Raw genomic sequence first — 13,616 nt, forward strand, 5'->3', positions numbered from 1 at the left:
ACTGAGGCACATAAGCCTCCCCACCAGCGCAGCAGCAAGGTCTGTGGTTCATGTGAGTGGGGTTATTTATGAGAGCTGATAATTACACAAAAGCCAGTGGCAGTATATTAGATGGTACCAGTATTGTGGGAGATACCTGCTGAAAATAAACACTGGCCACATTTTATATAGTGCTATTAGGAACAATAGCACCTTAAAATTCTAGGAAAATCTTGAAGTTCAGTAATAATAAGTCAGTTTCTGTTGTTGCAGAACGTAAAATAACAGGATTGAGTAACTATATGCTGGTTTCAAATATTTGTATGTCATTTAAGGTAAATATTAATATTATTAAAACTAGCATAAAGATATTGTGCTACAAATTTCAGCTGTAAACTTTGTTACTTAACTTCATACGTGATTTTGTAATGTTCTAGTGATTCCTCCAAGTCTTACAAACACATACAATTTCCTTATACTTACGACTACTATGAATAATCAGTTTTATTCACGCTGCTTTACATCACTGACATGATACTTTTATTTATTAACCAGAAATACTTCTTTCGGAACCTTGGGGCTATTTTGACTTATGCACTGATTGGCACAACACTGTCGTCGTTTGCTGTGGGGTAAGAATGTTTTTCAGCCTTTCTTGTGCCTAAAAATTAGAATTTTATGTAAATTAGAATTACTTTTGGCTGTTATACAAAGCAGTATGTGAATATAGTGTTTTCAAACTGTTACAGTGCTTTGATGTATGGTTTCATCCAGCTGCGGCCCTACCTGAAGTCAAGTTTCACGTTTTTGGATACTTTATACTTTGGTGCCCTCATTTCTCCAACAGATCCTTTGACAATATTAGCCATTTTCAACGACCTTCATGTTGATGTCAATTTGTATGCACTTGTTTTTGGTGAAAGTGTCCTAAATGATGCAGTTGCTATTGTTTTAAGTGGGTGAGTTTATACTGGATAACTGAGTGGAATGTTGTTATAAAGTTGCATTCAGCATGACATCAATTCAAGTTTCTGTAATTGTGACAAAATAACAATTTTGTTTCCAGAGCTATACAAAATTATGGAGAAAGGTACCAATCAGGATCAGGAGGTTTTGAAACTGATGCATTCTTTAGAGCATTGGGCGATTTCTTCGTGATTTTCAGCTTATCTCTCCTGATTGGAACTGTCATGGGATGCATTACAGCCTTGATATCCTTTTAGTTTATGATTTATAAATTTATAACATGTCAGTTATTTATACTTGGTTAAAATTATTATGTTACTCTAATTACATGTCAACTCCATATTGTAAGTGGCATAATTCTTCCAGAATGAGATTTTCACTGTGCAGCAGAGTGTGCGCTGATATGAAACTTCCTAGCAGATTAAAACTGTGTGCCCGACCGAGACTCGAACTCGGGACCTTTGCCTTTCGCGGGCAAGTGCTCTACTATCTGAGCTACCAAAGCACGACTCACGCCCGGTCCTCACAGCTTTACTTCTGCCAGTATCTCGTCTCCTACCTTCCAAACTTTACAGAAGCTCTCCTGTGGACCTTGCAGAGCTAGCAATCCTGAAAGAAAGGATACTGCGGAGACATGGCTTAGCCACAGCCTGGGGGATGTTTCCAGAATGAGATTTTCACTCTGCAGCGGAGAGTGCGCTGATATGAAACTTCCTGGCAGATTAAAAATGTGTGCCCGATGGAGACTCGAACTCGGGACCTTTGCCTTTGCCTTTCAGGAGTGCTAGTTCTGCAAGGTTCGCAGGAGAGCTTCTGTAAAGTTTGGAAGGTAGGAGATGAGATACTGGCAGAAGTTAAGCTGCGAGGACCAGGTGTGGGTCGTGCTTCGGTAGCTCAGATAGTAGAGCACTTTCCCGCGAAAGGCAAAGGTCCCGAGTTCGAGTCTCGGTCGGGCACACAGTTTTAATCTGCCAGGAAGTTTCGGCATAATTCTGTTTTGGCTTATACTACTGTTTATCATTCACTTTCTCTTTCATAAAAGAAGTAATTTGATGAAACAAGACATTGTCTGTGGAGTACTCAATCTGACACTCACTTAAAAATATCACAAAAATTGGTAAAAAGTTTGACCTGTTTCACCTGCCAATCACTTAATATCAGAAATGAAAAAGAATTACGGAGACAGAATTCTGCTAGACAATGTACATACATTAGAGAAAACATACCAGTTTAGTTTGCTAAAGAGCAACGTTTCTCAGCAATGGTCACAAAATACAAATTGTGTTCTTTGCTTCTGCATCACACTTACAACAGCAGAATGAAATTATTTGTTGATGGCACAGTTCAAGCCCTACTTACATCAGTTAATAAAACCAGATAAAAATAACATTCACATGCATATGAAATTACATTAGGACTCACTATGTAAGTCACATATAATTCACATTGTAAAATCCAAAATATTTTGGTTTTAACTCGAGAATTGTGTGGCTGGTAAAAATCATATCACAGAAAAAGTCGTGTAACATGCTATTCATAATGCATTTTTGGAACAGAACAGGTTTAATAAGTAAAAGTATAAAATATGCAAAAGGAACTGTAGAAGGCAATATATGAAACTAAAGGCAAGATAAGTAGGCTTACTGGTGTACAAAGCTCTCAATTTTCATGTGGACCATTGTTTACTTGTTATTGAGTCCAGTCAACATCTTGCCACAACAGTGCATGGACAACCCACAAGGAAGTCACCTGCCATATGTATCAATCACAACAACAGTCTAGAAGGAAATGGCTAACGTGGCTGTCCTCATACTGCAGACTACATATTTTCACACCACACACTTTGCCGAGAAAAACTCTTCAAAGCTGTCAAAATAAAATTTTCTCACTATTTTAATTATTCTAGTTCATGTGTTGAATCTCACACTAGGTTTGCTGTGAAAATTTCATGTCTTTACCATCAGTACTTTTTTTAGAAAACTGATCATTTATTGCAAAAAATGTAGTTCAGAGATATTGAGGTTTAAAACTTTTTTTGTTACAAATTCTTATACAGACTTACATTTCTGTATCTTTTATGCACTAGAATTGCCCTGGCCCATAGTCTTTGTCTTCTTCAGTGTCACAACAGCCCAGTGCTTGCCGCCTCCTTTTCTATCTTGCTTCTTTTGTCATTTGCTGAATAGCTAACTCTGCTTCACATACATGAAGTTCATCCAGTTCCCGCAGTCCTTTAGCCATGTTCTGTCCAAATCTCACCCCTAACTTCTCCAGAACCTAAGTCTTTCATAGTCCCCACCATTAAAAGTTGTTACAGCATCGGACACTGCTAACTTCAGAGTCTAAGACCAACAAATACATTTTTAGGCACACAGCACCTCACAACTTCATCGAAGGACTCATTCACATTTGGGGTCTTCCCGGGTAAACACTTCTTCAGTAGCTCAGGATTTCCCAAATCTCTGTAAATAGGTTTGATTGCCTCCATTACTGCTCATAATATCATTACCACTGTCACCCTTTTCTAAAGTCACTTTCCTTTTTGACACACTAGGGGGTGTAATCACTTCAGAAATGTTATCATGGTTTCCTTCACTGTTAGCACACGTGTTTTTAAGTACTACAGAAGAAAATTCAGGTCTCACATATCTGTTACCCGCAAATTTGCAATTCTTGAAGTTACTTTTATGCTTCGTCATTTTATTTACATATAAAAAGCAATAGAAGTTAGCTTACTACAAAAATAGCCGATAATCATACTACTTTCAGTGAAAACTAATATCAGAAACAAAGGACTGATTTGTTTATTCGTAATGCCAACTTCTGAAACATAGCAGTAGGCACAGAACAAAGCAATTCACAGCCTTCTAGACTGTGTGGTTCCCAAGATATGACTGCTCAACTGGGGCAGTATATGCGTAGCCGCGAAATTCGACATTCGCACGTCAGCATTCAAAATATTATTTGAAGGTCTCACAATTGTCTGATTTTAATGTATTATATACCAAAATGTTCAGAAAGTCCAATGAATTTCACGTACAATGTCCCCTTAAAAATAAGGTCAAGCTTTTTACTCTTGGTACTGACTATCCCAGTTTCTTTTGTGAAGTAGTCAAAGAATGGAAACTCCAGGCAGAAATATCAGCAATGTAGGAAAAGATACATTGCTACTTACCATAAAGAAGACCCACCAAGTTGCAGGCAGGCACGATTAAAAGACTCGTGCATATAGCTTTCGGCCACAGTCTTCATCAATAAAGAGAAAACCACACACACACACACACACACACACAAACCACCAACTCCAGCATATCAAGGCAGAATGCAACTTCGTGTGGGATGCAAGCAGCAATCTGGAGGGGTGGGGAAGGGGAAGGGATACTAGTGTACGGGTGGGGAGAGAGATGAATGCTGTCTGGTGGAGTGTGCAGGGACTAGGCCTACAACAGGCACAGAATCCCAGACGTTGCGGGGCATGTTGGTTAGGGAAGAAAGGAACAAAAAATGAGAGGATTAGGGAAAGGGGGGCAGATGTGTTGGCAGAGGGCTGAAAATAAAGATGGTAGGAGACAAGAATGTGGAGGAGGTGATGGGACAGAGGGGGTGCAAACGGTTGGATGGAGGGTGCGGGCACAGTATGTTACCTTAGGTTGAGACTGGGATAACTATGTGGGGTGGAGAATGTGTTGTAAGGATAACTCCCATCTGTACAGTTCAGAAAAGCTGATGGTGGAGTGAAGGATTGAGATGGCTTGGGTAGTGAAGCAGGCATTGAAATTGAGTGCGTTACGTTCAGTTGCATGTTGTGCCACAGGGTGGTCTACTTTGCTCTTGACCGCAGTTTGGCAGTGGCCGCTCATCCTGTTGGTAGTTATACCAATACAAGAAGCTGTACAGTGACTGCAGCAGAGTTGGTAAATGACATGGCTGCTTTCACTGGTGGTTTGGCCCCCGATGGTGTAGGATAAACCTGTGACAGGATTGGAATAGGAAGTGCTGGGTGGGTGGATTGGGCAGGTTTTGCAGCTGGGCCTTCCACAGTGATATGATCCTTGTAGCAAGGCATTCCAGAACCACCTCTGCTCCCTCCACAAGATACTACTACTCTGCAATCCCTACTCTATACATCACATCTCTAAAAATTGAATCTCTTGTTCTCCAGTACCTGGAGGACCATTCCAGGCACCACCACCATACATTATCCAACCTGCTGACATCCTACTGCCTCCTTGTGGCACTACTATCCAACCCCTAATGTACACATTGTGTTACTCCTCGTCCACTCCTCATAGCAGCTAAACCCTGCCTAGCTGACCTTTTCAACTTAAGACATCCCCCACACTCCCTACCAACCCTCCACCAAATGCAAAGCCAAAAGTATTCCCGTAACACTGTCATTAACCTTTCCACCAAAACCCTCTGCTCCGCGGAAGTTTCAGTCCTATCCAAAGCCCTCATCTTTGTCGTATACCCAAATTTAACCATGCCGGACTTGTCAAAGACCTACTCTCCTCCCAATCCCAGCAATGGAAGCACTTCTTTGCTGCCAATCCCTCCAGCCAAAACCATGCTAATTCCAACATTGAACCCTGTCTCTTCCAGTTTTTACCATCTCGTCTCCAGCCATCCTGATTTAGGTTTTCTGTGATTTTCCCTAAATCGTTTCAGGCAAATGCCGGGATGGTTCCTTTGAAAGGGCACGGCCGATTTCCTTCCCAATCCTTCCCTAACCCGAGCTTGCGCTCCGTCTCTAATGACCTCGTTGTTGACGGGACGTTAAACACTAACCACCACCAGTTTTTACCACCATCCAGCAGTGATCCTCCCCCCCCCCCCCTCCTCCTACCTAACCACCTGCTGGTCACCTTCCAGGAATTCCTTACCTCCAACTTAGCCTCACCATCCTTACATAGGCCCCTTTCTCAGAACACCAACATTTCAGTAGAATAAAGAACAGCCACACACTACCTCAAAACAAATCCTGACCTAATCATCCTACCTGCAGACAGACAAAGGTTCCAGCACTGTTGATATAAATCACAGTGACTACCTGACAGAAGGCCTCTGCCAATTATCTGACTCCATTGCTTATAAACTCCCAGAATTCCAACAGAAACTTCAACTCCCACTTAAAGTCTTAGCCCTTTCCAAAACATCTCCCTCCTCACCCCTACGACACCCTGCACACCCACCTTCAACGTGCTCCCCAAAATCTACAAACCCAACAACCCTGGATTCCCCATTGTGGCTGGTTGTTGTGACCCCGCTGAAAGAATTTTGACACTCATTGACCAACACCCCCAACCAGTTGTCTGTAATCTAGCCTCCCACATCAAAGACACCAACCACTTCCTTCATCGACTCTCCACCATCCCCACCCCTTTATATCCTGGATCCCTACTCGTCACTGTTGACGCCCATGATCTTACAGCTATTTAACACTACCTTTCCCAATGTCCTTCAGACTCCAATCCCACTACCTCATTCCTGGTACAGCTTACTAACGTTATCCTAATCCCAACTACTTCTCATTTGAAGGAAAGGTATATAAACAAATCTGTGGCACAGCCATGTGTACCCATATGGCACCCTCCTATGCCAACCTGTTCATGGGCTATCTAGAGGAGACCTTTCTGGGCTCCCAAAACACCAAACCCCTACTCTCGTTCATCTTCATGATCTGGACCCACGGCCAAGACACTCTCTTTGTTTCTTCACAACCACAACACCTCTCCCATCCACTTCACATGGTCCACCTCAACCCAGTGTGCCACCATTCTAGATGTTGACCTCCTCTCTGACGGCTCCATTTGCACCTGTGCCCACATTAAACCCACCAACAGTACATGCATTTTGACAGCCATCATCACTTTCACATTAAAAAATCCCTGCCATATAGCCTGGCTACCCAGGGGTGGTGTATCTGCAGAGACAAAAACTCCCTTGGTCAGTATGCTGAGGGTCTCACCAAGACCTTCACAGACAGGCACTATCCCCCAGACCTAGTCTGCAAACAGAATTCCCATGCCATTTCCCCTCACAACCAGAATCCTCCCACCATCCCCAAAAACCAGCCCCAAAAGAGTGTCCCCTTCATCATCCATACAACCACGGACTGGAACAACTGAACCACATCCTTTGCCAGGGCTTTGATTACCTGTCACCATGCTCTGAAATGACACACATCTTACCTGAGATACCTACCACCCCTCCTAAAGTAGTGTTCCATTGCCCACCCAACAACAACAACAACAACAACATCCTGGTCCATCCCTGTACCACTCCCAATCCCAACCTCTTGCCACAAGCATCGTATCCCTGCGGAAGACCCAGCTGCAAAACCTGCCCAATCCACCCACTCAGCACTTCCTATTCCAGTCCTGTCACAGAGTTATCCTACTTCATCAGGGGCTGGCCACCTGTGAAAGCAGCCATGTCATTTATCAGCTCTGCTGCAATCATTGCACAGCTTCTTATATTGGTATGACTACCAACTAGCTGTCCTTGCCAAACTGTGGCCAAGAGCAAAGTAGACCACTCTGTGGCACAAGATGCAGCTGAACATAACATACTTGGTTTCTTATATGATTGCTTGGTGTCAGTTCCTTCGAAAGACTCATTCTGGTACACATTTTCAGTCATCGCTCCTGAGTCTGCTTAATGTATCGCTGCAGCTGACAGCAGTGACCGCCCTCTCACACTAGATTTCAGTGGCTGCTTCACTTCCCTCCACCACCAGCTTTTCTGAACTGCACAGATGGGAGTTATCCTTACACCACTTCTCTGTTGCTGTATTTATCCCTGTCTCAACCTATGGCAACATACTGTCCCCACACACTTCTTCTAACAGTTTCCATCCCCTCTGTCCCATCATCTCCTCCCATTTCTTGTCTCTCACCATGTTCATTTGCAGCCCTCTGCCAATGCATCCGCCTGTCTTCCCCACTCCTCTCATTTTTTGTTCCTTTTTTTCTCTTGCGTTCCGGCCCGAGATACTGGACTTGGTCGTGCGTGCGTGTGCGTGTGCGTGTGTGTGTGTGTGTCATCTTTACTGATGAAGGCTGTGGCCAGAAGGTATATGTAAGAATCCTGTAATCTTGGCTGTGTCTTGATGTGTCTTCTGTACGGTAAGTAGAAATCTATGAGCGTTGTACCAAAAGTAAGATTCCCATATTTTTTACAAACAGAAAACATTGTTTATTGTTATTAATTTATACATTGTTGAAAAGCTTACACTTTTCAGTATTTTTCGACATAGTCTCCATTTTATTTATTTTTTTTTCAAGACGGTGCTCCAGCTTTTGTATTCCTAAGTTGAAGAAGTCTCCTGCCAGCCTGCTGAGGAAGCATGTGACCTCTGCTCGGACTTCATCATCACTCTTTAAGTGTTTGCCACCTAAGTGTTCCTTTGGCTTGGGAAGAGGTGATAATCACTGGGGGGCTAAGTCTAGGCTGTACGGGGGATGGGGCATAACAGTCCACACAAATTTCTTCAAAAGCTCCTGTGTTTGACAAGCGATGTGGGGTTAAGCGTTGTCATGAAGAAGCATTTCTCGCTCCATCAGGCATCTCCGGCGATTCTTGATTGCTCGCCGGAGTTGGGTCAGTGTTTCACAACATCTGCCTGAGTTCATTGTCATCCCAGGTTGCATGAAATCAATGAGAAGTACCCACTTCCAATCCCAAAGCACAGTCGCCCCAACCTTTCTTGCCGACTGCGTTTGTTTGAAACTCTTTGGTGGCGGTGAACTGGAGCGACGCCACTGACGAGATTGTTGTTTCGTTTCGGTGGTGTAATGAAACACGCATGTTTCATCTCCCATGACGATAGAGTCCAACAACTTCTCCTTGTTGCCTCCCCCCTCACATTGTGGAAGAAGCTTGCGAACACAGTCAAGGCGTTGCTCCTTCTGTCTATCAGTCAGCATCCAGGGAACCCAGCAAGCACACACCTTGTGATAACCCAACATTTCTGTTAAAGTTCTTTCAATTGTGCCATGGGAAGCTTCAGGAATGCGTTCAACAAGTTCACGGGCTGTGACCCTCCAATCTTTGGGCAGCTCACTGTTGATCTTCTGGACAATCACATCCGAAACCGGCAGTCTTTCACTCTGTTCTTCATCAAGAACTTCCGTGCGACCCTCAGCAAAAGCTCTGCACCATTTGCGGATGTGCTGAACGGACTTGCACTCTTCACCATAAACCTCAGTCAATTGCTGATGAATCTTCACGGGCAGTAATTTCCTTGTATGAAGAAACCGGATTACCGCCCAAACCTCGCACTTGGCGGGAGTGGCGATCAACACTTCCATCTCTTCAGCTTCCGAGCCGCCACTGAGTGATGTAGTGAATCGTAGACGGGTGGGCTCGAGAGTGGGGGAACCACTGCGCACGGCACTGTTGTCAGATTTAGCCTAGCACCTTCCCTTAAGGCTGTAGCTTATTGGAAACCTTACTTTTGGTACAACCGTCGTATCTTTTCCTTGTTTTGTGAAGTAGTCTTCCTTTAGATGCAGTATTTAAAATTTCCGTACTATGTGCTTGTTCTGCAGATGTATGCTTTTCGTATCTCATATCAGATGCATGTCCAGTCTGTCATATGTAGTACCTGTCACAAACATTACAGTTAATTTTTACACATTTGAATTCAGAAAAATTCATTGCATTTCTGACCAATATATTATGGTGTAGCCACATTCTTGCATTATTGTTGGTTTGAAAGCCAGTTGCGTTGTTACATTTTCTGAGTCAGTTTTCAATTTTGGTTAAACATTTACTGTTTTTATTGTCAATTTTAAGTTTCTGTGCTTGGATTTTTCTGCTTCTTGTCCTTTAATCTTGTTGTAGATATCTATAATATATCTGTTCTCCAAAACTGAATATGTAAGGACGAGTTCCGTGGACGGCAAAGGTCTATACTGTAGTCCCGGTCCAGCATACACTCTTATTCCGACAGGAAAATTTATTATAGCATGTTCTTCACTGCAGAGTGACAGATTCATCCTAGATGCATTGTCTGTTATGAAATCATGATATTTCTTTTTTTCATTGCCAATAAGTTTTTTCTGTAACTTGAATATTCAGTTTTAATAGAATCTGAACAATTGTATAAAGTTATAACATTTTCCTTAATTGGTTTACATGACCAAGTTCACGAGGGTGAGGGATTTTCCTCTCCTGGAATCAGCTTTGTTTGTGCTGATGTCATACAGCACGTTTCTTATCGCAGAGGCATCTGACCTCACAGGTATGTTTCTGTATTAAATTGGGCTAAATAAGGTAAGTGTCACATTTGGATAAAATAAAAGCATTTATGGAGACCTATATTGTGTTTCATCGGTACTGTTCTTTCTTCAGTTAATCAGTCAGGGGAACTTGTACAGGAAACTGAAACTAAGTGACATAAAACTGAGGAGAAAAAGAGGAAAGTTCTACATAATGTGATTGGAAAGTCACACACATGAAAATAGATGACCAGTGCAAGATATTACCGCCTGTATTAATGGCGGTAAATGAAGGTGTCAATGGAAGGGGTATAGGTCATATGACATACGCAGTATTGTGCAGTTTGTTGTTTGGTAAACACATCGTTTTCACAATAGTGGCAAGTTTTCATTATTATACAGCATTTTGCCAGTCATTCATGTGTTACATGTTGTAGACATGTTCTGTGGAAAATATTATGTAGTGGTGAACAGTCCAACAATAAGGAGATTCCTTTGTATTCCGAGGATGTGGAGGCACTAAATTGACATCAGAAATATGGTGCTGTATTCATCTTCAAAAGGTTGGAGATTATATGTCCAGTCTCATACTTCATTTGGTAGTGCTCACAAAGCAGTGCAGAAGTTAGTGCAGTGCAGTTTGTAGTATGCAGGGATTAAGATGCCGGATAAAGAAAGAGGTGTAGTGTACTGTACATGGTTTTGGTCATTTGTTACATCCATGAAATCACAGAGCTGGATTGTGTTTCATTCACTTCAGCGGATACATGAACAGTCAAAAATCAAGGATTTGATCTATAAAAAGAAGTCACACACTCTGGCAAAACAAAAGATTAACACAAGGGAGATTAACAACATTACTGTCAGTGTGCTCCTCAGATTGTTCTTAGACATGGTGAAAAGAGTCCTTGAAAAGTAGAGTTCTTAACTGGTCAGCCATTTTTGGGCATATCTTATGAACAATGGATGTGAGATATATAATTGAGCTGAAAACAAAATTCATTCTCTAATTGTATGAAATGTCTTTCTTTGTCTCAGTTGTATGTCAAAATAATCATTTATTACTGTCTGTAGGAGGAATGTTACTGTTTCAGGTATTGTGGCTGTCCTGTTTTGTGGAATCTGTCAAGCACATTATACCTACAACAATTTGTCCGTAGACTCTCGAACAAGGACAAAGAAGTTGTTTGAACTGCTCAACTTTCTTGCTGAAAATTTTATATTTGTATACATAGGTGTTTCTATGTTCACATTCCCAAAACATCATTTTGATCCTGGATTCATCATTGTGGGATTTGTATCCTTTTTTACTGAAAATATGGTTTTTGCTTAAATATGAGTTTCTCTTTCATATTATTTGTAAGAACATGCATTACATTGATGAATAATCATAAGTGATCCAGAGTACATTCACTGAGTGGCAAAGGGACTTTAGTCCACATGGTTTAAGAATAGTAAATAGAAGGGATGTAACAAATTTGGAAAGCTGTTGTTACATGAAGCTTTACTGTGGCTTGCTAACAGCTTTTATTACAAATAATACTGTTCTGCAGTGACATATATTTACTTAACGCAATTCAGTTATGTGCAATGGTGGGTCGAGCAGTCAACATTTATCCTCTATCATTCCTTTTAAATCTAGGCAGGAAACCAAAGATCGCATATAACTTTCAGCATATGTTGTTTTTTGCAGGTAAGTGATATTATATTCATTTTTTTCTACTGTATCGACTTTGCATAAGTTTATATATACTGCATTGCAGCCTATGACAGTGCAGGTACAAAAATTTCCCCATTTAATTGACAAAAATAAACCATTTCTGGTAGGATTATCACAATTTGCTCATACAGTATATTGAAATTGCATGCATGATTTTCCCTGTGTGTGTGTGTGTGTGTGTGTGTGTGTGTGTGTGTGTTATTGTGGGAGGGGGTTAGAGAGGGGAGTGGAGGAGAATGGAGGCCATCAAGTACCTGCATGGTTGTAGCTCGAACCTGACCTTGCAGGTATCACACTGTTATTGACTGAGCTGTCGACTGACCAAAAATGCATAGTAATTTGTGTTTGTCTACGGATGGGTCGAAACAAGGGGATTCCGTTGGTTGCTCAGTTGTTTTTCCGGATCGTGTCCTCAAGGTCCGACTGCCTCAGACTTTTACTGTCTTTGATGCAGAATTGTCTGCGATCTTGCGGGCGCTGGAGCAGATGAGACGTTCTTCCTCTCCTAAATTTCTTGTCTGTTCCGATTCACTCAGTGCCCTTCAATCATTGCACCATTTGTATCCAGCAGATAAAGTAGTCCAGACCATCCAGGATGCCCTCCTCCGACTACAGCGACTGGGGAAGGTTGTAGCTTTCTGCTGGGTTCCGGGGCATGTCGGCATTGCTGGGAATGAAAGGGCAGATCTCGCAGCCAAGGAGGCGTGTCTTGATCCACACGTAACTCAGTGTGCTATCCCCTTGCACGCACTCACCTCGCTGTTGAGCTCCCGAGTCATGTGTCGGTGGGAGGATGAGTGGCTGGAAGTGACTGACAATAAGCTCCGTCTAGTCAAGCCCACAACGCGTGTGTGGTGTACTTCCTTTCAGCCCCATCGACGGGACGAGGTTCTACTCACTCGGCTTCGGATAGGCCACAGCCCTATGACGCATGGCTTCCTGCTCCGGCGAGAAGACCCTCCATTGTGTGGTGCTTGCGGCGTCCAGGTCACTGTGCGCCACGTTTTACTGGATTGCGTTTTATTTTCTGACCAGCGGGCCGCGGCTGACTTGCCAGCGGACCTGCCAACTCTTTTAGGCAACACTCGGACGAATGTGGTTAAAGTTTTAAAGTTCTGTGCCATGTCAACTGTTTTTACAAAGATTTTAGGGAGAGGATTTTAATTTGCTCACTGTGTGACAAGCTCGCCCATATTTTATGTAAGTGGCCAGCCAATGACAATTTCCTGTGTCATTCTTGTTGCTATGTTTTCCCTTTCCTTAGGTTTTACATTCTTCTGTAGTATTTTCCCTCTTTTTCTGCTTTCTTGGAGTGTGTTTTTTCAGTTTTATTAGGTCTCTCCACATTCGTTCCTTTTCATGTGTGTCAGGGCGCTGATGACCTCGATGTTGAGCGCCCATAAACCCCAACACACACACACACTTGTGTTTGTCATATCTGGTACAAGGAGCCCCAGGCAATGTTTACCTGTGCCAGGTTTTATGGACTGTGTGGACCAAGAAAACATACAGTGAAGAGACCCAAGCTGATGACCATACAGCCCCAGCAGTCTTGTCTCATTGATAAGAACAATACAGTGAAATTAGATACAGTCCAAGGTATTTACTCCCTTGTCTATGCCGTAGGAGCAAAATTGATATAAGAGACAGGTGACATGCAGCACAACACTTGGTCTGCACCAGAACAGATGACGAATCTTTTCAGAATACGAAACAACTGGTTTTTC

The 13,616-nt window shown here is 42.5% G+C and overlaps 1 protein-coding gene across 4 annotated transcripts in view; it reads left to right on the forward strand.

Moving 5' to 3' along the window:
* LOC126260893 (sodium/hydrogen exchanger 7) overlaps nt 1-13,616 on the forward strand; it is a 174,772-nt gene that overhangs the window by 29,946 nt on the left and 131,210 nt on the right. For all 4 annotated transcript variants that reach the window (XR_007546661.1, XM_049958344.1, XM_049958353.1 and 1 more), the window contains exons 4-9: nt 535-611; nt 729-938; nt 1,046-1,195; nt 10,092-10,192; nt 11,264-11,466; nt 11,751-11,862. Coding sequence is in view for 3 of the 4 variants with exons in the window: in XM_049958344.1 (XP_049814301.1) it covers nt 535-611; nt 729-938; nt 1,046-1,195; nt 10,092-10,192; nt 11,264-11,466; nt 11,751-11,862 (853 nt within the window). In the remaining variant the exon portion in view is untranslated. The remainder of the gene's footprint in view (nt 1-534; nt 612-728; nt 939-1,045; nt 1,196-10,091; nt 10,193-11,263; nt 11,467-11,750; nt 11,863-13,616) is intronic.

This window comes from Schistocerca nitens, chromosome 1 (assembly GCF_023898315.1).
Source record: "Schistocerca nitens isolate TAMUIC-IGC-003100 chromosome 1, iqSchNite1.1, whole genome shotgun sequence".
In the NCBI taxonomy this organism is placed as follows: domain Eukaryota; kingdom Metazoa; phylum Arthropoda; class Insecta; order Orthoptera; family Acrididae; genus Schistocerca; species Schistocerca nitens.